At 40.8% G+C, this 21,995-nt stretch overlaps 1 protein-coding gene across 1 annotated transcript; it reads left to right on the forward strand.

Moving 5' to 3' along the window:
* Positions 1–19,124: 19,124 nt before the first annotated feature.
* Positions 19,125–21,003, forward strand: LOC143573738 (HVA22-like protein a). Its single transcript, XM_077058538.1, has 5 exons — positions 19,125–19,283; positions 19,443–19,469; positions 19,563–19,685; positions 20,384–20,627; positions 20,702–21,003. Exons 1-5 carry the CDS (start codon positions 19,216–19,218, stop codon positions 20,762–20,764), a joined length of 525 nt encoding a protein of 174 aa, XP_076914653.1. The 5' UTR covers positions 19,125–19,215; the 3' UTR covers positions 20,765–21,003.
* The last annotated feature ends 992 nt before the right edge of the window (positions 21,004–21,995 follow it).

Below are 21,995 nucleotides of genomic sequence, written 5' to 3' on the forward strand. Positions count from 1 at the left end.
ATTATGTGTTATGTGATAATATTATTGTCATGTTAATTTAATGTGCAAGTTATGATAGAATGTTCTAGAAAAAGTAATACTTAATGTTAACTTAATGTGCAAGTTATGATAGAATGTTCTAGAAAAAGTAATACTTAATGTTAACTTAATGTGCAAGTTATGATAGAATGTTCTAGAAAAAGTAATACTTAGGAGTTGAGGGGCCAAAGTGTAACATATTAGTCTATAAATACATGATAACCCAAACCCTAACTTCTATTCTTTCTTCCTCACAAAGTTCCGATCGGAACCTAATCCTAACCCTAACCTTGCGATCGGAACCTATACACACACACACACTCAAGATTTTTCAAGTTTGATTGAAGATTAAGGAGCTAGGAAGGTATACACAACTATTTCTATGCATCCTCTATGTTTAATTGTTAGTTTTATTGGGTTAATTGTAAACCTTTATGGCTGATTTCTTGGTATTATGATGTTCATGTGATTCTTGATTTAATTGATGATGATTGATAACTGGATTTGATATTGTTGCATGATTATTGTTGTCTTTGAGTTTGATATCAAGTAAAACCCTAACTTGTATGTATGGTGTGATTGATATGCATGGATAGTAGTTATAGTGTCTAGAGGGTTATATGGATGCATGATAGTTCATAGATTGTTATTATGATGAGTTTTGATGTGAACAGATTCTGGACAGAACGTATATACGATGTTTAACTGACTGTAACGAAGTGTAAACGTGAAAATTGATTGAGATTGTGGGTACTGCAGTAAACTAGGTTGAGTCTAGTTTCTATGAAGTATAAATTCGTAATTTTTGGATAAGTGGAAGTATACTTTTATGATTTTACAAAAACGTGATGCAAAGCTGAGCTGTTAGACCTGCTGTTAGGTTATGTTGTAAATGTTATATCTCATGAACTACGAGACCAATTGGGTTGGTTCCACTTCTGGAGGTTGACTCACTGAGTTAGGAACCAAACCCAAGTGGTCTTGCATTTATTGGATTTTTCGTTTAACGGGAATTGCAAATAACATTCTGATGTGCATGAATCTGACTGATATAAGTTAGCTGTAATGTTTTGATCATTATGAACAATCTATATGGAATAAAAATAAGATAAAAGATGTTCTGGAAACCTAAGATATGTATACTCCTGTGGTAATTTTTGGTTAATTAATTGAGACGTTATAATCGGTAAACTAGTGCAATCTTTCAAGTAGAAATTCTGTCATAACGAAACTAGCTGCTGAGTTGTATAGGAATGCATGAAATATGATAGTTTTTATATAATTGTTGTATTTTGACCAAAATACCCTTGCGGGGAATAGTTGCTAGTTGATTGCCATGAATTGACCAAATTGCCCTTATGGGGAATAATGGTTAGTTAGTCTTTGTTTGTTGACCAAAATGCCCCTACGGGAATAATTGCTAATAAGTATGTTATTAATACGTGACACGAAAGTAATTGCTCACTCATGTATCGTATCACAATTTTACTTGTTTAAGTCACACACGATTCACAAACGAAACACGAAACATGTTACGTGCATAGGTATTATGTGCCGAGTCTAGAGACTCGTTAAACATTCCGATACTTAGAAAATCTCTTTGTTATTTTAGAACGCTAGAGAGTTTTCTACGACGCGCATCACTCGGTGATCTAGATCGGATATTCTTCGCAAACAGTGAGTTCACTTACCCCACTCTTAAACTGTTTTCAAACGTTTTTCACTTGGGGGAGATAACATACTCCGATAAACATATTTTCTGAGATAAACGCATATGAAAGATTTTGTTATAAATTATATATCACTTGTAAAGGCTAAGCGGCATACGTAACATTTGAAGTCCCACACATCGGACCGGTTAATATTTGGAATAGCGAGTCACTTTTGGGTAGTACTACTGGGTTTGACAAACCCCACCCGACGCTAAGCTCAACTGGAGGTTGAGTGGGTGTAAATTTTGGCTAACACTTACCATGGTCTGGAGGACCTGGTGACGGACGCTTGATAAACAGTCAGCTTCGGTCGCGAACCACTTAGCGATACTTGTTGTATAGATTAGCTACCTATCGATATATAATTTGACATAACACTATCTGGTAATGCAAAACACTTAAACGCTGTAACGTAGTTACACACTCAAACGCTGTAACGTGGTTACACACTCAAACGCTGTAACGTGGTTACACACTCAAACGCTGTAACGTGGTTACACACTCAAACGCTGTAACGTGGTTACACACTCAAACGCTGTAACGTGGTTACACACTCAAACGCTGTAACGTGGTTACACACTCAAACGCTGTAACGTGGTTACACACTCAAACGCTGTAACGTGGTTACACACTCAAACGCTGTAACGTGGTTACACACTTAAACGTCGTAACGAGGTTATGCAAAACGCTAAACGATTTATCTTATTTTACTTGTGAACTCACCAACCTTGTGTTGACACTTTTAGTATGTTATTCTCAGGTAGCCGAGGCGGGCGCGCGGTTTAGGAGCATGCATTAATGAAAACACTTTTATTCTGCAAACTTAATTTTAACAGTTACATTTGGTTTTAAGTCGTCCTGCGTGACGCAACTTTTGAATTAAGGTTTTACGCTTCCGCACTTACTTTCATTTAAACGTTTTTCTTTGGTTTGGTTATAACTAATGATTCCGATCCTGCCAGTTCACACCCTCTGACGGTAAAACTCCGTTAGTGGATTTTGAGGGTGTGACAGATTGGTATCAGAGCCATTGGTTATAGCGAACTAGAAGCTGCATGCATACTAGACTATAACCGCGACGACCCATTAGTTATAATGATTCGCATTGCATAGTTTTGTGTACTCTTTGTTATCTTATCTCTCTACCCCTTCTCACTACGCGCGCATACACGGCTTACCTGTAGAGATGTCGACGCCATCCTCATCATCGTTCGATCCGATGACTCATGCTCATGGGAAGGAACCGCAGTTACCTACCGCATCGCCACCCCGAGTAGTCCCGAAACTCGAAGCTCCCGCACCGAAGAGGTATCGCTTATCCGGAGGCATGTACGAAAACGAAGTTAGCTGGGATTGGTACCCTAATATGATCCGACGTATGATCTATCGTGAGCAAGTTCCCCCATTACCACCCCCGAACCATCCTGCCTTCCCCAACACCCTACCACCCATAACCGAACCTGTAGAGAGAGTTCTCGCAGCTGTTGTTACGTGCTTGGAGCGTGACGTGGGTTACATGCGCTATACGAGAGCTAACGTTTCCGGACTGTTGAAGGAAGGAACGGAAACTAAGGAAGAAATTGCTCGCATGGCAGCGACCATGAAGGAGATGCAAGAGGCTAGTGACCAACAGATGAAGATTATGAGGAAGATGCAAGCAGAGATGATAGACTTGCAAGAGCAACTCCAAGTAGCAAGGACCCGAACCGAGATAGCTTTAGAGCGCTGCGATGTCTTGCAAATGCAGATTGCTCAGAACGCAGCCGAACCCGAGGCAGAGCCTGAGGCCGAGCCTGAGGCAGAGCCTGAAGAGGAACCTGAAGAAGATCCCGAAGAGGAACCTGAGGAGGATCCCGAGGAAGATCCCGAGGAGGAACCTGAAGAAGAACCGGAGGATGGAACTGGCTAACGCGATGGACTGGGAGGAGTTCAAGAACATGATGCGAGAAGAGTATTGTCCGAGGGAGGAGATTTCAAAGTTGGAGTCGGAATTTTGGTCATTGAAGATGGTGGGTTCGGAAATCGAAGCTTACACTACCCGTTCTCACGAGTTAGCGGTGATGTGTCCACGGATGGTAGATCCGCCGAGTAAGAGGATTGAAATGTACATTGATGGGTTAGCACCACAGATTCAGGGCATGGTGACGTCTTCCAGACCAGCCACGATACAGCAAGCGATCCGGTTAGCTCACAAACTGACGGATCAGGCAGTGGCCCAAGGTGTGTTACCACCTAGGGGTTCAACCACTAAAGCCCGTGACAACCCGAGTACTGACAGCAACAACAACAACAACCCGAGCAGCGGAAAGAGAAAGTTCGACAACATCAGATCCTCATTCTCGAACCTCCCACCGCAACACCACTACCGTAAGCCCGAATTTACTCGGAGTTTCAATACTCAGAATCACAACAACAACAACAACAACAACAACAACAACAACGGTAGCGGGCAGGTTTTGAGCGGATATGCTGGGAAATATCCAAAGTGCAACAGGTGCAACTTTCATCATGTTGGTCAGTGTGACCGTGTCAAGTGTCAAAGATGCGGAAAGATAGGTCACCAAGCGAAGGAATGTAGAGTTGACCTTGCGGCGAAGGGTGTTCCTAAGCCACCGATGACGACTAAGGGATGTTTTGAATGTGGACAGGAAGGTCATTTCCGGAAGGATTGCCCCAAGCTGAAACTGAACGACAATAATGGGGGTAATGGAAGTGGCAGTAATGGTGGAGGAAATGGCAAAGGAAGAGCGTTTGTGATTGGATCGGGTCAAGCCCGCAATGATCCGCATGTGGTGTCTGGTAAGTTCCCTGTAAACGATTGTTTTGCTTCTGTTTTGTTTGACGCTGGAGCTGATAGGAGTTTTGTGTCAAAAGCTTTTAGCCAACTTTTAAACCTTACTCCAACCCCGTTAGACGCTAAGTTTCCTGTTGAATTAGCTAACGGTAAAACTGTAGTAACAACTCATATACTTGCGGGATGTAAGTTGAAACTGTCAGGTCATGTCTTTGACATCGACCTTATTCCTTTTACGCTTAGTAGTTTCAATGTCGTTGTCGGCATGGACTGGTTATCCGAGAACCGAGCGGAGATTATATGCCATGATAAGATAGTCCATATTACCACCCCTTCCGGCGAGATCATTTCGGTCCGAGGCGAGAGAAGCGGCATGACCACCAGCGTTATTACCCTTTTGAAGGCACAGAAGTATTTACGAAAGGGTCATCCGGCAATTTTGGCGCAGATTGTTGAGAAACCCGCGGAGGAGAAACGAATTGAGGACATACCGGTTGTGCGAGACTTTCCGGAAGTTTTCCCGGAGGATTTGCCCGGACTCCCTCCTATTCGTCAAGTCGAATTTCAGATCGAGTTGACACCTGGTGCAGCACCCATAGCACGAGCCCCGTATCGGCTCGCACCGGCGGAACTTCAGGAGTTGTCCACCCAGTTGCAAGATTTGTTGGATAAAGGTTTTATCTGACCTAGCTCATAGCCATGGGGAGCCCCTGTCTTGTTTGTCCGAAAGAAAGACGGGACTTTCCGAATGTGCATCGACTACCGGGAGTTGAACAAGATGACGGTCAAGAACCGTTATCCTTTACCCCGAATTGATGATTTGTTTGACCAGCTTCAGGGATCGAGTTACTACTCGAAGATCGATCTACGATCCGGTTACCACCAGCTGAGAGTGCGCGAAGAAGATATTTCAAAGACGGCTTTCAGAACACGGTATGGTCACTACGAGTTTTCGGTTATGCCTTTTTGGCCTAACCAACGCACCAGCCGTATTTATGGATCTCATGAATCGAGTATGCAAGGCGTACCTCGACAAGTTTGTGATTGTTTTCATTGATGATATACTCGTCTACTCCAAGAACGAGACTGACCACGAAGAGCACTTAAGGATAATTCTGGAACTACTGAAGAAGGAACAACTGTATGCTAAACTCTCGAAATGTGAATTTTGGCTTCGCGAGGTTCACTTTTTAGGACATGTGATCAACGAGAATGGTATCCATGTCGATCCCGGTAAGGTAGGGGCCATCAAAAACTGGGAAGCACCTAAGACTCCGACTGAGGTGCGACAATTCCTAGGACTGGCCGGCTACTACCGGCGTTTCATCGAGGGATTTTCAAAGATTGCTCAACCCCTCACCGCTTTGACTCACAAGGGCACTAAGTACAACTGGGGTGACGCGCAAGAATCCGCTTTTCAACTGTTGAAAACCAAGCTTTGTAGCGCCCCTATTTTAGCCCTCCCCGAGGGAACGGAAAATTTTGAGGTACACTGTGACGCATCTATACAAGGTCTCGGTTGTGTGCTGATGCAACTCGAGAAGGTTATAGCCTACGCCTCTAGACAACTACGGATTCACGAGAAGAACTACACGACCAACGATTTGGAACTCGGAGCTGTAGTGTTTGCTCTTAAGATATGGAGGCATTACTTGTACGGTACCAAGTTTACCATATACACCGACTACAAGAGTCTCCAGCATATCTTCGATCAAAGGGAGCTGAACATGCGACAGCGTCGTTGGGTCGAGTTGCTTAAGGATTACGATTGTGCTATCAAGTACCACCCTGGCAAGGCCAATGTAGTGGCCGACGCCCTCAGTAGAAAGGAAACCGATAAACCCAGACGAGTGCGAGCATTGCAACTCACAATTCATGCCAGCTTACTCGACCATATTCGCGATGCACAACTTGAAGCTTTGAAAGATGATAATCTCCCATCAGAACTCATGCGGGGCATGGACAAACAACTTGAAACCAAATCGGACGGGGTCCGATATTTTGAGAACCGGATTTGGGTTCCACGATACGGAGAGTTGAGAACTCTAGTGATGGACGAAGCACACAAGTCTCGATATTCTATCCACCCATGCTCAGATAAAATGTATCATGATTTAAAGGAACTTTACTGGTGGCCGAACATGAAAGCCGACATTGCCACCTACGTGAGCAAATGCTTGACTTGTGCCAGAGTCAAGATAGAATACCAGAAACCATCTGGTCTACTGCAACAACCGGAACTCCCAATGTGGAAATGGGAACACATCTCAATGGACTTTATTACGGGTTTGCCTAAAACACCAACGGGATGCGATACCATCTGGGTGATCGTTGACCGGTTGACTAAATCGGCGCACTTCCTAGCGATTAAGGAAACAGACAAAATGGAAAGACTGACTCGTGTCTACATGAAGGAAGTAGTGTCGAGACACGGAGTGCCTGTCTCGATCATTTCCGATCGAGATTCTCGTTTTACCTCACACTTTTGGAAGTCGCTGCAAAGCGCACTGGGCACACGTCTCGATATGAGTACCGCATACCATCCTCAGACGGATGGGCAAAGTGAACGAACTATTCAGACCTTAGAGGACATGTTGCGTGCATGTGTGTTGGATTTCGGAAAAAGTTGGGAACCCCACTTACCTTTGGTAGAGTTTTCGTATAACAACAGCTACCACGCAAGTATTAACGCAGCACCGTTTGAAGCACTATACGGACGGAAGTGTCGATCACCGCTCTGTTGGGCAGAGGTGGGTGACAGCCAAATCACTGGTCCAGAACTGGTACTCGAAACTTCGGAAAAGATTGTTCAAATCCGAAACCGCATGGCAGCAGCACGTGATCGCCAAAAGAGTTACGCTGACAAGCGCCGAAAACCTCTCGAATTTCAAGTAAACGATCGAGTGTTACTCAAAGTCTCACCTTGGAAAGGTGTGGTTCGCTTTGGAAAGCGAAACAAACTCAACCCACGATATGTTGGTCCTTACCGGATAACGGAACGCGTTGGTCCCGTGGCGTACCGACTGGACTTACCAGCAGAACTCAGCAGTGTACACAACGTTTTTCACGTATCGAATTTAAAGAAATGTCTATCCGATGAAACTCAAGTAGTCCCTTTGGAGGAACTGCAAGTTGATGAACAATTACGCTTCGTTGAAGAACCAGTTGAGGTTTTGGATTGGGAAACCAAAACGCTCAAGCACAGCAAAATTCCAATTGTTAAAGTTCGTTGGAACTCGAGACGTGGACCGGAGTTCACGTGGGAACGCGAGGATCAAATGATGAAAAAGTATCCTCACCTTTTTGAAGGGCTGACCAAACACAGAAAACCGCGAAACCCGGCAAACCGTCAGAAATCACCGAGGGTATGAATTAAATTTCGGGACGAAATTTCTTTCTACTAGGGGATGATATGACAAACTGAAAATTTTTCTTACTTTTTCAGACACTCATCACGACTTGACTCAAATTTTCGGGACGAAAATTCTTTAACATGGGAATGATGTGACAATCGTCAATTTCAGGTTAACTCCGTTAACGCAACTCCGTCAATTCAAACTTTAGATTTATTGAATCTAAACGCAAACCTCATTACATTTAAACTAGGGTTTAAATGACGCTTAACACTTACTACATGTGTAGTAGTCTTTCGGGATTTGCACCGAAACGCAAACGATTGAGGAATAAACGAAACACACTAAAACACTAATTATGTGATAATTATGTGTTAGGATTATGTGTTATGTGATAATATTATTGTCATGTTAATTTAATGTGCAAGTTATGATAGAATGTTCTAGAAAAAGTAATACTTAATGTTAACTTAATGTGCAAGTTATGATAGAATGTTCTAGAAAAAGTAATACTTAATGTTAACTTAATGTGCAAGTTATGATAGAATGTTCTAGAAAAAGTAATACTTAGGAGTTGAGGGGCCAAAGTGTAACATATTAGTCTATAAATACATGATAACCCAAACCCTAACTTCTATTCTTTCTTCCTCACAAAGTTCCGATCGGAACCTAATCCTAACCCTAACCTTGCGATCGGAACCTATACACACACACACACTCAAGATTTTTCAAGTTTGATTGAAGATTAAGGAGCTAGGAAGGTATACACAACTATTTCTATGCATCCTCTATGTTTAATTGTTAGTTTTATTGGGTTAATTGTAAACCTTTATGGCTGATTTCTTGGTATTATGATGTTCATGTGATTCTTGATTTAATTGATGATGATTGATAACTGGATTTGATATTGTTGCATGATTATTGTTGTCTTTGAGTTTGATATCAAGTAAAACCCTAACTTGTATGTATGGTGTGATTGATATGCATGGATAGTAGTTATAGTGTCTAGAGGGTTATATGGATGCATGATAGTTCATAGATTGTTATTATGATGAGTTTTGATGTGAACAGATTCTGGACAGAACGTATATACGATGTTTAACTGACTGTAACGAAGTGTAAACGTGAAAATTGATTGAGATTGTGGGTACTGCAGTAAACTAGGTTGAGTCTAGTTTCTATGAAGTATAAATTCGTAATTTTTGGATAAGTGGAAGTATACTTTTATGATTTTACAAAAACGTGATGCAAAGCTGAGCTGTTAGACCTGCTGTTAGGTTATGTTGTAAATGTTATATCTCATGAACTACTAGACCAATTGGGTTGGTTCCACTTCTGGAGGTTGACTCACTGAGTTAGGAACCAAACCCAAGTGGTCTTGCATTTATTGGATTTTTCGTTTAACGGGAATTGCAAATAACATTCTGATGTGCATGAATCTGACTGATATAAGTTAGCTGTAATGTTTTGATCATTATGAACAATCTATATGGAATAAAAATAAGATAAAAGATGTTCTGGAAACCTAAGATATGTATACTCCTGTGGTAATTTTTGGTTAATTAATTGAGACGTTATAATCGGTAAACTAGTGCAATCTTTCAAGTAGAAATTCTGTCATAACGAAACTAGCTGCTGAGTTGTATAGGAATGCATGAAATATGATAGTTTTTATATAATTGTTGTATTTTGACCAAAATACCCTTGCGGGGAATAGTTGCTAGTTGATTGCCATGAATTGACCAAATTGCCCTTATGGGGAATAATGGTTAGTTAGTCTTTGTTTGTTGACCAAAATGCCCCTACGGGAATAATTGCTAATAAGTATGTTATTAATACGTGACACGAAAGTAATTGCTCACTCATGTATCGTATCACAATTTTACTTGTTTAAGTCACACACGATTCACAAATGAAACACGAAACATGTTACGTGCATAGGTATTATGTGCCGAGTCTAGAGACTCGTTAAACATTCCGATACTTAGAAAATCTCTTTGTTATTTTAGAACGCTAGAGAGTTTTCTACGACGCGCATCACTCGGTGATCTAGATCGGATATTCTTCGCAAACAGTGAGTTCACTTACCCCACTCTTAAACTGTTTTCAAACGTTTTTCACTTGGGGGAGATAACATACTCCGATAAACATATTTTCTGAGATAAACGCATATGAAAGATTTTGTTATAAATTATATATCACTTGTAAAGGCTAAGCGGCATACGTAACATTTGAAGTCCCACACATCGGACCGGTTAATATTTGGAATAGCGAGTCACTTTTGGGTAGTACTACTGGGTTTGACAAACCCCACCCGACGCTAAGCTCAACTGGAGGTTGAGTGGGTGTAAATTTTGGCTAACACTTACCATGGTCTGGAGGACCTGGTGACGGGCGCTTGATAAACAGTCAGCTTCGGTCGCGAACCACTTAGCGATACTTGTTGTATAGATTAGCTACCTATCGATATATAATTTGACATAACACTATCTGGTAATGCAAAACACTTAAACGCTGTAACGTAGTTACACACTCAAACGCTGTAACGTGGTTACACACTCAAACGCTGTAACGTGGTTACACACTCAAACGCTGTAACGTGGTTACACACTCAAACGCTGTAACGTGGTTACACACTCAAACGCTGTAACGTGGTTACACACTCAAACGCTGTAACGTGGTTACACACTCAAACGCTGTAACGTGGTTACACACTCAAACGCTGTAACGTGGTTACACACTCAAACGCTGTAACGTGGTTACACACTCAAACGCTGTAACGTGGTTACACACTTAAACGTCGTAACGAGGTTACGCAAAACGCTAAACGATTTATCTTATTTTACTTGTGAACTCACCAACCTTGTGTTGACACTTTTAGTATGTTATTCTCAGGTAGCCGAGGCGGGCGCGCGGTTTAGGAGCATGCATTAATGAAAACACTTTTATTCTGCAAACTTAATTTTAACAGTTACATTTGGTTTTAAGTCGTCCTGCGTGACGCAACTTTTGAATTAAGGTTTTACGCTTCCGCACTTACTTTCATTTAAACGTTTTTCTTTGGTTTGGTTATAACTAATGATTCCGATCCTGCCAGTTAACACCCTCTGACGGTAAAACTCCGTTAGTGGATTTTGAGGGTGTGACACATAACTTCCTGCACGTCCTGACACAGTCAGAAGAAACCGTCGCACGACGTTTCAGAGGTTTGGACTGTTCTTATCTTTTCACCAACTCTTCGAATTTCAAAATTCAAAAATTTGAAAATATTAAAAAGTAAGCGGGAAAATACCCCTTACCCCTTGGCAAACAAGTAACCGTAAGACGGATGCGGGTACAGTGTAAAGGCAAAACCCTTCACATACCTAGCACCCGCAGGGAATTGAAGCCAAATAAACCTTGGCAAACAAGTAACCGTAAGACGGATGCGGGTACAGTGTAAAGGCAAAACCCTTCACATACCTAGCACCCGCAGGGAATTGAAGCCAAATAAACCTTGGCAAACAAGTAACCGTAAGACGGATGCGGGTACAGTGTAAAGGCAAAACCCTTCACATACCGAACACCCGCAGGGAATTGAAGCCAAGTACCTCGGCAACCAAGTAACTATAAGACGGCTGCGGGTACAGTGTTCAGGCAAAACCCTTCACATACCTAGCACCCGCAGGGAATTAACGCCAGGAATACCTTGGAAGTAAAGTAACCGTAAGACGAGCGCAGGTACAGTGTTAAGGCAAAACCCTTCACATACCTAGCGCTCCGCTGGGAATTAAAACCAAGAAGGATCTTCTGGGCAATGCTTGCGGAAACGGAAATAACATCCCCGCATAGCGGGAACGTCGAGAACTACGTTGTTTGAAGCTCCAGGATGGAATTGGTGGTCTTAACATAATTGATCACTATGTTCAAAACTACCAAAACCTCATGGAAAATCCATACAACTGGGACTCAATGCTCCTGACTTGCGAGGAGGTTACAGACCTACCCGCATCATACCCAAAGACCAAGCAGGAAACTCGGGCATTTCTGCAAGTGACAAGGACTTCCGCGGAAAGAATCCCCATGGAAAACCTTACAAAACCCTTTTCAAAACCCTTTGCTCAAGTCCAAAAGTTCACCTCACTTTATTAAACACTCAGGAGAAGAACATTGGACTGGGGGGACTTGAAGAGGTAGCTCCCAGCAGAGCCCAGTTGGACCCGCAAGACTCACCTTAAACAGGGACGTCTGCGCAGAGACCAACTGGATCCGCAGGACCAGCCATGCTCAGAGACGTGACGTCCTTACGCGCAGTACGCAAGCTGGTCCCGCAGGAAATGCCTCCCAATGGTGAAGGACTCCGCCTGTCCCCGCAGCCTCGGATACAAGCCATTAGGGAAGGCCACCCGCGCAGCATGGCTACACGCACAAGGCACTTAGCTCTCGATCATTCAGTGTCACCTGAAGGAATGAGCCAAGCCGGGAGCAATCCCGCACAGAGGCGGGAGGGGGAATACTTCCGCCCAAATAAGCCAGTCCGTATACTGAAGGATCTTTTACTGTACCTGACGAGGTATGGGCGAAAGATCTGATCAGAGATACGATAGCTCACTGATACAGTATGGCGAGCAGCATGCTCCTGTACTGTATCACTATTAGCCGCTGCCTACTCACCAACTACTGTCATACCACGTGCGTAGCCGGCAGTTGGTGGAAAGGGAATAGTACACAGCAGGCCTGGTCACTATCAGCCGCTGCCTACCCACCAACTACCAACGGGGCACGTGCGTAGGCAACTGTTGATGAACAGGAACACTGTAGCAGCCGGCCATACCTCCTTGGAAACCTACCTTCGGCTATAAATACCCCAAATGGTATGATCATCTCAACATCATATCATATCACATTATCATCATAATATACCTGATATCTGCTCTAGCAATCTCTTAATATACTTTTATATTTAAAGAGCAATCTAGTCTGATTCTCACGCCGGAGGGTGGTCACAAGGAGGAACCCCCCCTTCTCAGTGACGAGCTCACGGTGTCTGTTTTGCAGGTTATCAGAAGAACCATCTTCCAAGGGTCTAACCCCTCGTGGGAAACATCTATCTAACCCCCAGGTTACCAGTAATCTGTCCGGGGTCCGGTTAGTGTTTCTTCAGGAACCTTCTCTATTCAGTCGTTAAGAATGATTATTTTTGAAATTCAGCCTACTTGTTTTAAATGGATCAGCTAAGTTCTTGTGAGTCATGACAACAATATGGGATTGGCTTGGGTCTTGGTGCGGTTGTTTGAATTCAGCCCCAATTAACATGATGGATCTGGTTTTAACACCTTGCTAAAAGACTTGTTGGTGCTAACAATTAACCGCAACAAGCAGAAACACGTACACTATAGTACGTTATTTGGCATGTTTGGAAGCCGAGCAACATGCTAGCTTCATTATAAAGTTATGTCCATACATATAGCACTTGTGCCGATGAACCAAAATTTTCAAATGAGTTTATATAGAACATTTACTATTTCCTCTAAATAATATTAGTTACCTTTAAAGACAACAAATTTTAATAGCTAGCTAGAGGCTCAACACACAAATACAACAACAAAACACGGTAACCTTACCCCCTTAAAAGTGACCTATTCCGCACACAAAGAAAACTGACAACCTTGATCTCCTTCACCCAAATCGATCAACGATTATATACCACTGCATTCCAAGCCTTCCACAAGCTCCAAACATTGATCAAAGATGTCCCATGAAACACCTTTGCCTTCTTAGGAAGCGCTGAGTATTTATACATCTCAAGTAACTCTGGAAATCGAAAAGCGTAAACCTCATAAACTTTCCACCAATGATAGATAAATATGCAAATATACAATAAACCTTAGACACGTAAAAACTATAATGTTCTGCTGTCTCATTAAACTCCCCACTCAGGACATGATGTTAATTAACTGGACTTATACACTTGGTAGTTGGTACTGCTTTTAACTTTTGGATACCAAAATTTAATAAAAGTCAAAACCCTAAACTGATTTTTGCTTTATGATTTTGTTCTTCATATGCTTAGCTAATTAGTGCTTTAATTTATGATCATACGTACATACTTGGTTAGAAGAATTTAAGAATGTTTCAAGGTGAGTTCACATCGGCATACATATATACCGTGTTCTTGTTTTCATGTTATATATATATGCACTTGAAAGCTGTCGGTTGATAAATTCTTAAAATAATTTTCTGAGTTGGATGCTTTTCACTTCTTTTTATGTTTAGTGGGATGATCAGGAATATTTGCTAAAAAATCAGAAGGCAACAAGCATCTCAACATCGATTTTAGCGAATCATATTACAGAAACTTACAGAATCGATCAGTAGTACATATATATTAACCAGCTTTGTATTTTTACCATTGGCTCTAGTTTCTTTTAGTATCCTACGGTAAAGAAGATAGTAACATCTTGGATTCTTATAACATGACTTGTTTATCAACCTCTATGAATCATCTTAAGAGTCCTTGAAGAAACACGGATCCAATCTCCGGGTATGGGTCCTGGATCCAATGAGTCTACAGGGTAAAGTACAATAATTACAACTAAGATATGAGTAAAGCTTCCCAAAGTACAATGACCGGAACCTGCAAAACAGACACCGTGAGTCTCGTTACAGGAAGGACAAGAGGGGGGGTCTTCCTGTAACCACCCTCCGGCGTGAGAATCAGTAACATTCGTAAATGAAGAAAGTACTGAAGTAAGCAGACTAAGTGTAGTCAGAATGCAAGTGAGTGAATGAATACCTCATACCATTTGACAAGGTATTTATAGCCGAAGGATGCAGGAAAGTGATTGAGCCAGCTGTCCTCTTCTAGAAGATCTTTGATAACTGCCTGGAAGCGTGTCCTCTTGTGATAGGTTGAGCTATACGTCCCATGTGCATGAGTATAACAACCTAGACATGCGTCGCCCAATGATAAGATGGATTGCACCCTGGCCATGTGCACGGTTATAACAAACTGGCCAGATGTCCTTTATTCATTGGTTATTCAGTCACGTATTCCCCAAGTAAGAATCATGAACCTCCTTCTAGAGAGTATTTGAGTGATGAAAGCTGTCCGCTGGCATTGTCTTTCGGATATTTAGGCAGACAGATATCCTGTCATGCGGATGGCTTTTGAGGATGTCAGGATGCTTCCGCGTGTGTTATGAGGACGTTCCTCCTTATTCGTGATATGCGGGTGATCCATGCGTCCCGCGGGTGGTTTATAAGAGGATTCTCTGTGACCCGCGAGTGGTACTTAAGGGTATTTGGGTCTTTTTGGTACTCTACCTCTACAGTCCTATAATTAACTTATTGCATAAATTTTCCATTGCATCAGGAAATTGCAGGACCACATCCTGCGAAACGCTGGTGTTATGGGGGTGGATCCTGACTACTCTTTTGCACTTGGTAATATTGGAGCAACTCTCCCAGACCTTGATCTAGGCGGTTTTACTGATAAGGAGACCGCCCCCAAGAAACCTCAACAAACCTTGGCGAGTGATCTTTATGGTAAACACGTACATGATTTGGAGGAGCGATACGATATGACCCTGAGACAAAAGGAAGTCTTAGCTTGTCTCAAGGGGGCTCATGCCCAGGATTTTTTGACCGTTGTGCCTATTGAAGTTCTTGGGCAACGGATGTCGGCAGTTGAATACAGAGCCATCCTTAAATACTGGCTTATGGTTCCTCTATTCCCTCCAAATGAATCATGCCCTATTTGTAAAAAAAGCTTATTTGGATAGATTTGGTGAGCATGCCCTCCACTGTAAGGAATTGCCGGGATTCAAGTATCGTCATGACTGGGTTAGAGATGTCTTATGGGATGTGCTTAGGCGTGCCGGGATCTCAGCCAAGAAAGAGGCACCTGTTAACTTTTTGACTGATCTGCGAGAGGGAAGATCTACCCTGCGTCCTGCGGACGTTCTTGTGTTTGGCTGGGAAGGGGGTAAGCATGCGTGTGTTGACCTCACTGGGGTGTCCCCGTTGGTGGGGCTGAGAGACAGTGGCTTCGTTCCGGAACAGGCGGTTTTGAGAGCGGAATCTAGGAAGGTTGCTAAGCATGATGTAGCGTGTTTGGAGAATCAGCACGTGTTCATTCCATTTGCCTTCGACACATTTGGATCCCTAGCTCCCGAGGCGGTTCGCTTTTTGGAGCGGGTGCAGAAGGTGGTCCACAGTGACTCGCAGAGCCCGAGGAACCAAGGATTTATATTTAGTACAATATGCTTTGCGATTCAAAAGAGGATAGCGGCGCAACTTGTTGCCCACTTACCCATTATCCAGATATAACTCAGTTTGTATTATATATAATAAAAAATGATACATACTCATAGTCTCATAGAGTTAATCTGTCTAAAACTTGTCTTCCATTATTCTATGTTTGTTCTATTTTCTTTACAAGAATTAAGTAGGGCAAGTGCTTCGGGTCAACCGCACCCAACTCATACAGAAAACAAGTTGGTCACTATCTCCGAAATTTCGGGTGCCTGAAGTGTGCATAAAAAAATAGGTCTTTATGTTAAGTTTTTCTATAAAAATAGTGAGTTTTTTTTAAATAAAAAATATTAAGGGTCTAAAAGGTTTGTGGGTTTAGTTGCAACTTGTTTCAAGGTTATTGTTTTAAATTCGGTCTCTTTTATAAATATATATACACTTTTTCTTAAAAAAAAACCGGGCTCTCCAGCAGAATAGATCATTAGAGGTCGCCCATCACTGCTCTAACTAAAAGTCGTATATGGTGGTTATACAACCCACCCAAACGGTCGATTTTGTCAGTTAGCTATTAATTAACAGCGTAACTGTATTTACTAAATATTTAATGTATGTTACCATGTAATCCTAGAATGCAATGATAAATGCTGCAATCACCAAAATATTCACACTTCATGAAACAAATTACACAATCATGTGACAGACCAGAGGCAATAAAAGTAATTAAGTGCACTCTTACTAATTCTAATCACATAATCTAATCATATAACTTGCAATACACATATGTTTAGCAAGACATCCAAATCATGTACATGTTATCGTTTTTGATTGTGCATGATCAATAAAGAAAAGAATGATACAACATCAACCGTACATAATGGTTATTCACTTATACTTTAGTAGAAGAGGTTGGTGAAACAATTTGTTCCTGAAAGGCGTTCATGATGGGAACATATGATGACCATGTCCAAATTTGTAGTTCAAGGACAATCAATTTATAGGGAACAAGTGAAAGGGTACGATTGACATGTTTGAGGAATGAGGACGTACGTTAATTCTTACGTTTCAGTGAACAATCTCGAGAATTTTTTTAATATTATCATTATGCGATGAACATATATAAAATCACGAAATGAATATTTTTCTAGGTCACGAGCGAATTTAATTTATCATGTTTTGCGCTGCGCTACTTATGTTGAAATGTAAAGTAATTTATTTAAAAGCTTGGTTGAGGTGCATTTTCAAACATTTTTCCGTATGGCTTTAGCCTTATATTAACATGTAACTTGCTCCTGATCCCCACCAAATGCACATAGGCATCAATCATGTAGTGATTTCCATCAAATTTAGAAAGTTACTCTTAGAGGTAGGACAAAATTGCAATCTGTTGCAGCAGAAGAAATGCCATTAAAAAGAAAAATAAGGTATTATTGAATGTGTAGCATACTAGCATGTACATGATATTTCGTTTTACTAAGATTACTAATGCGATGATAAAAGAATTTTTGAGTAATAACAACTTACGATATTCTTATTGAATGAAAGTCCATAGAAATCTTTGAAATTCATATACGGGGTGTGAAAACACTAATTAGATTATTTGCCACTCGTCTTTCTCCGTTACTTGAAAAGAACTCGCCATTGAGTTCTCAAAGTAGAAAGTTTCGATGGATCAGTTATTTTTTTGCTTCTTGACTTCCATAAAGTTCTCTATCGACTTCTTTGATCTCACATTTTCACCAATAATAAATCAAGTTTGTTGATTTTTCAATATACCCTACCATAGGACCACAATTGTCAATTGATGTTATTAATTTCTTTCTCTTCATTATTCTCCTCATTATGTGCTTTCTTTATTTCATGACTCTTCACCTTTCATGACTCTTCACCATGCTATCGTGATCGATCATCTACAACCTCTATATGTTGATGTGACACATCATAATCATTATAAATTCATAAGCCTCAACTTTAAAAGTTATTATCAAAATACACATTTTTACAGCAGAAATTCTAATAATGAATTAGCCCTTTCATATTGATTATTGACAATTGGTCAATCGATAGTTATAACTAGTTCTATCAATGCATTTCTTGCGAGGATGCCAAGAAAGACCATGCTAAACACCCTCGCGAGTTTTTGACGTCTTGTCACATACGATCATGACATGTGGCTCTTAAGTGTTATTGGCTTTGTCGACTTTAATAGAGAGAATCTCAAACACATGTATGCCAGAAAACATCAATCCCATGATCTTCACCAATGGTGTACATTGGTCGGTTTGTGTCAACTTTGGCATATATATCGAACCAAAATATGGGAAGTCCGGTTTTTGGATATATGAAACCGCTTGATTTTCACAATGGGTTCGGTGTGTTGTATAAGATGTTGTTTGGCAGTCTCTTAATGATTCCATTAAAAGACTACATGTGAATCACCTAGCATTTAGTGTGTTTGAATTATTAGAATGACATGTTTGAATTAGTCAACAAACTTCTTACCTAATAAGTTTTAAAATAATATTAAATAAAAATTTTACATATTTGCAAATTCATGTATTCATAACCCTCAGCCTGTCACTCACGCACCACCTCCTCGACCTATCACCACCATCGTCAGCATATCGGCAGATTCAACACTCACTGACTTATAGTTTGTTCAACATTTAAATCTCTTTCCAACTCAACACTTTTAGTTGCATAAGTTGCCAAACAACCCCTTAAACCCATATGTACTTGACAACAATATTAACGACATCTAAGTTTTGTATTTTTACTAACAAAAATTAATAGCCATTGATCTTGTGGTCTAATGATACAGAGACAAATCTTTATAATTAAGTTCGAAACCTGATTCAAAGGGTTTTACTCATAGTGATAAATTTCCTTCTTGACGTATTATGACGTATTAGAAGTATTGGGGTTAGTTGAAAACGTGGTTAACATAAACCATCTAAAGTTAATAGCCGCGTGAAACACCAACTTAATCACACTTCCATCTCTTTCTCCAAACCCTCTATCTCTCTCACATCAGCATCATCTTCACTTTTAAGATTTGTAAAAACAAATTGATTATTTGCAGGTTGGTTTTCTTTATTAATCGAACATGGGATCTGGATCTGGAGCTGTAAGTTTGCTTAAACTAATAGCCCAAAACTTCGACATTCTTGCTGGGTAATTTATTCATACTTTAAATTAACATCTTGTACCTTCATATCTTGTTAATTGAACATAAACCCAGATCATGATTACTATTTTTAGTGAATTAAAGTTTAAATTTTTAGGGTTTTGTGAGGAATCTGATTTGGTTTAATTGTGTGTTTTATCTTGCAGCCCAGTGGTTAGTTTGGCTTATCCTTTGTAAGTTGTATTATTGTGAATAGATTTGTGGGTTTTGTGTTATTGTGTAAGGTAATTAGTAAATGTTGATATGGTTATGTTGATGTGCAATAGGTATGCTTCGATTAGAGCGATTGAAACTAAATCTCCGGTGGATGATCAGCAATGGCTGACGTATTGGGTTTTGTATTCCATGATTACCCTCTTCGAGTTAACGTTTGCTAAGCTTATTGAATGGTAAAGTTGTATGCTTTTTAGTTATGGGTGTTTTTTTTCATTTGAACGGGTTAGAGTGGTTGATTCAGACAGTCATGTTTAGTGAAATGCGGGTTAGAATGGGTTGGTGTTATTTTTCAAATGGGTCAGAATGGGTTGGTGTCATTTTTCAAACGGGTCAGAATGGGTTGGTCTTATTTTTCAAACGGGTCAGGATGGGTTGATATGGGACGGGCAACCCGGCCTTGGCACGCGGTGACATGGCATCGGACGTGTAACTGATGCTGGTAGTCTGGTACACGTGTAGCCCAGAACCAAAATGCGCATAACCGGCATTGAAACGCAAGTAATCAACGCTTGAACACGCGTTACTTGTGCAGAGCCGGTTACACGTCGTGTGTTGGGTTAAGCGCATACAGGGGCCGGGTTACGCCCACCCGGCACCACTTAACGCATGTCACGGTGGCAGCGGTTATGGAAGGATTTTTGAAATCCTTTTAATGAGGAATATTAGTCAAATTATCTGAATTTTCTACTGTACTCATTCTGACACAAAACCCGTTCCGACCCTAACCAAGATAACGCTTTTTTTGAATTGGCTTGTTTTGACTTGAACTCGTTCTGACCCGTAACATGAACCCGCCCGACTCGTTTGACAGGCCTATTTATAGTGCAGTTGCTAATTTGCTTTTTTTTATTATGTTTATAAAACTTGTCAGGATCCCATTCTGGTCATATGCAAAGCTGATTGTAACCTGCTGGTTGGTGATACCATACTTTAGTGGCGCTGCATATGTTTATGAGCAGTATGTTAGACCGTTTTACAATGGAAAACAAACGATTAACATTTGGTATGTTCCAAGAAAGAAAGACGTGTTCAGTAAACCAGATGACATCTTAACTGCTGCTGAGAAGTACATTCAGGAGCACGGGCCGGAAGCATTTCAAGAAATCATTCATCGCGTATGCGTTTTAACTATTATTTTTTACTAATTAGTTATGAGATCTGGTTTTCATTATCTATTTGTTTTGTGCAGTCTGACAGGGAAGTGCGGTATAGAGGTAACAGCATATTTTCTGAGGATGATTACAGATACTGAGGTTGGTTTGTCTGTCGATCGTTACGAGGGATTGGACGGCTTGTATTTTGTGTTTGTTGTGGTGGAACTCTTATTAACCGTATGGTAGCTTTCTCAGATTTGTAATATGCTTTATGTCTTGTTTACTTTCTGTAAATCGGGTTGCGTTTACGTACATATTTCTGAATAACATGTAATCTGTTTACCTCTTTGGAGTCGTTACTCGTTGTGCACAGAGGCTGTTCATCGTCTTGCTTACTCGGGTTTGTGTACTTAAGGTTTAAATGTGTTTTTGATGGTGTTATGGTATTATGTTTTAGACGTTGAACTTTTCATGTTCAAAATATAATCTATTGGTCACCGATAATATTCCATACCGGCAATGTGATCAATAACGCTGTTAGCTTTCAGTTTTATTGTCAAAGGCAATCCAGTTTAGCGGAGAAGTAAAGTAAAAAATAACATAACACCAATAATATCCCAACTTTCATCATCTTCGTATTCTTCATCTTCAAAGTTACTCCCAATCTTCATCATTTCATAATCTCCATAATCGTCATCACCATCAATGATTAAGTCAAATAATATTGTATACTAACTGGACCACACTTGGTATATAAAACAAAGACGGACCACAATGTTGGGCTAAACAATTAAAATATTCTAGTGGGTTTTGAAGCAATACGGTTCGGTTCGGTTAAGTTAATATGTCGGTTTGGTTTTTTTCGGTATTTTAGAAATGGGTAACCGAACCGAAACCGAAATTTCGGTTTAAAAAAAAATGTCGTTGATGCTTTGGTTTTTTCGGTTAATTCGGTTTCGGTTCGGTTTTTCGGTTTTCTGCTCGCACTTACCCGTGGTTAGAATTGGGCAAATATACCAGTTAACCTAACTGACCCGAAAATCGAACCAAAACTGAAATGGTTTGAAACCAATTATGTAGAAACCGGTTTGGAACCGACTGAAACCGTAGGTTTGGAACCAGTTTGTAACTTTCTCCCCAAAAACCGGTTCCAAACCGAACTGAAACCTATCAAAACCCGAACCGGACCGATCGCAACTTGGTCTAGAAACTGGTTTCAACCCGAACCGAAACCGAACAAAAACCAGTTTTAACTATTGTTGACTAAACCGAACCGGTTTCAACCCAAAACCAATTTTAAGTTTTGAAGCAACTCTACCCGTGTGGTTGGTTAGTTGCACCAAAAGGCACTTTTGTTTTGTTTTCTTTTCCGTGTCCAAAACCCTACAA

The sequence above is a fragment of the Bidens hawaiensis genome, unplaced genomic scaffold (assembly GCF_021521415.1).
Source record: "Bidens hawaiensis isolate Kalapana, Puna unplaced genomic scaffold, B.hawaiensis_p1.1 tig00026617_1, whole genome shotgun sequence".
Classification (NCBI taxonomy): domain Eukaryota; kingdom Viridiplantae; phylum Streptophyta; class Magnoliopsida; order Asterales; family Asteraceae; genus Bidens; species Bidens hawaiensis.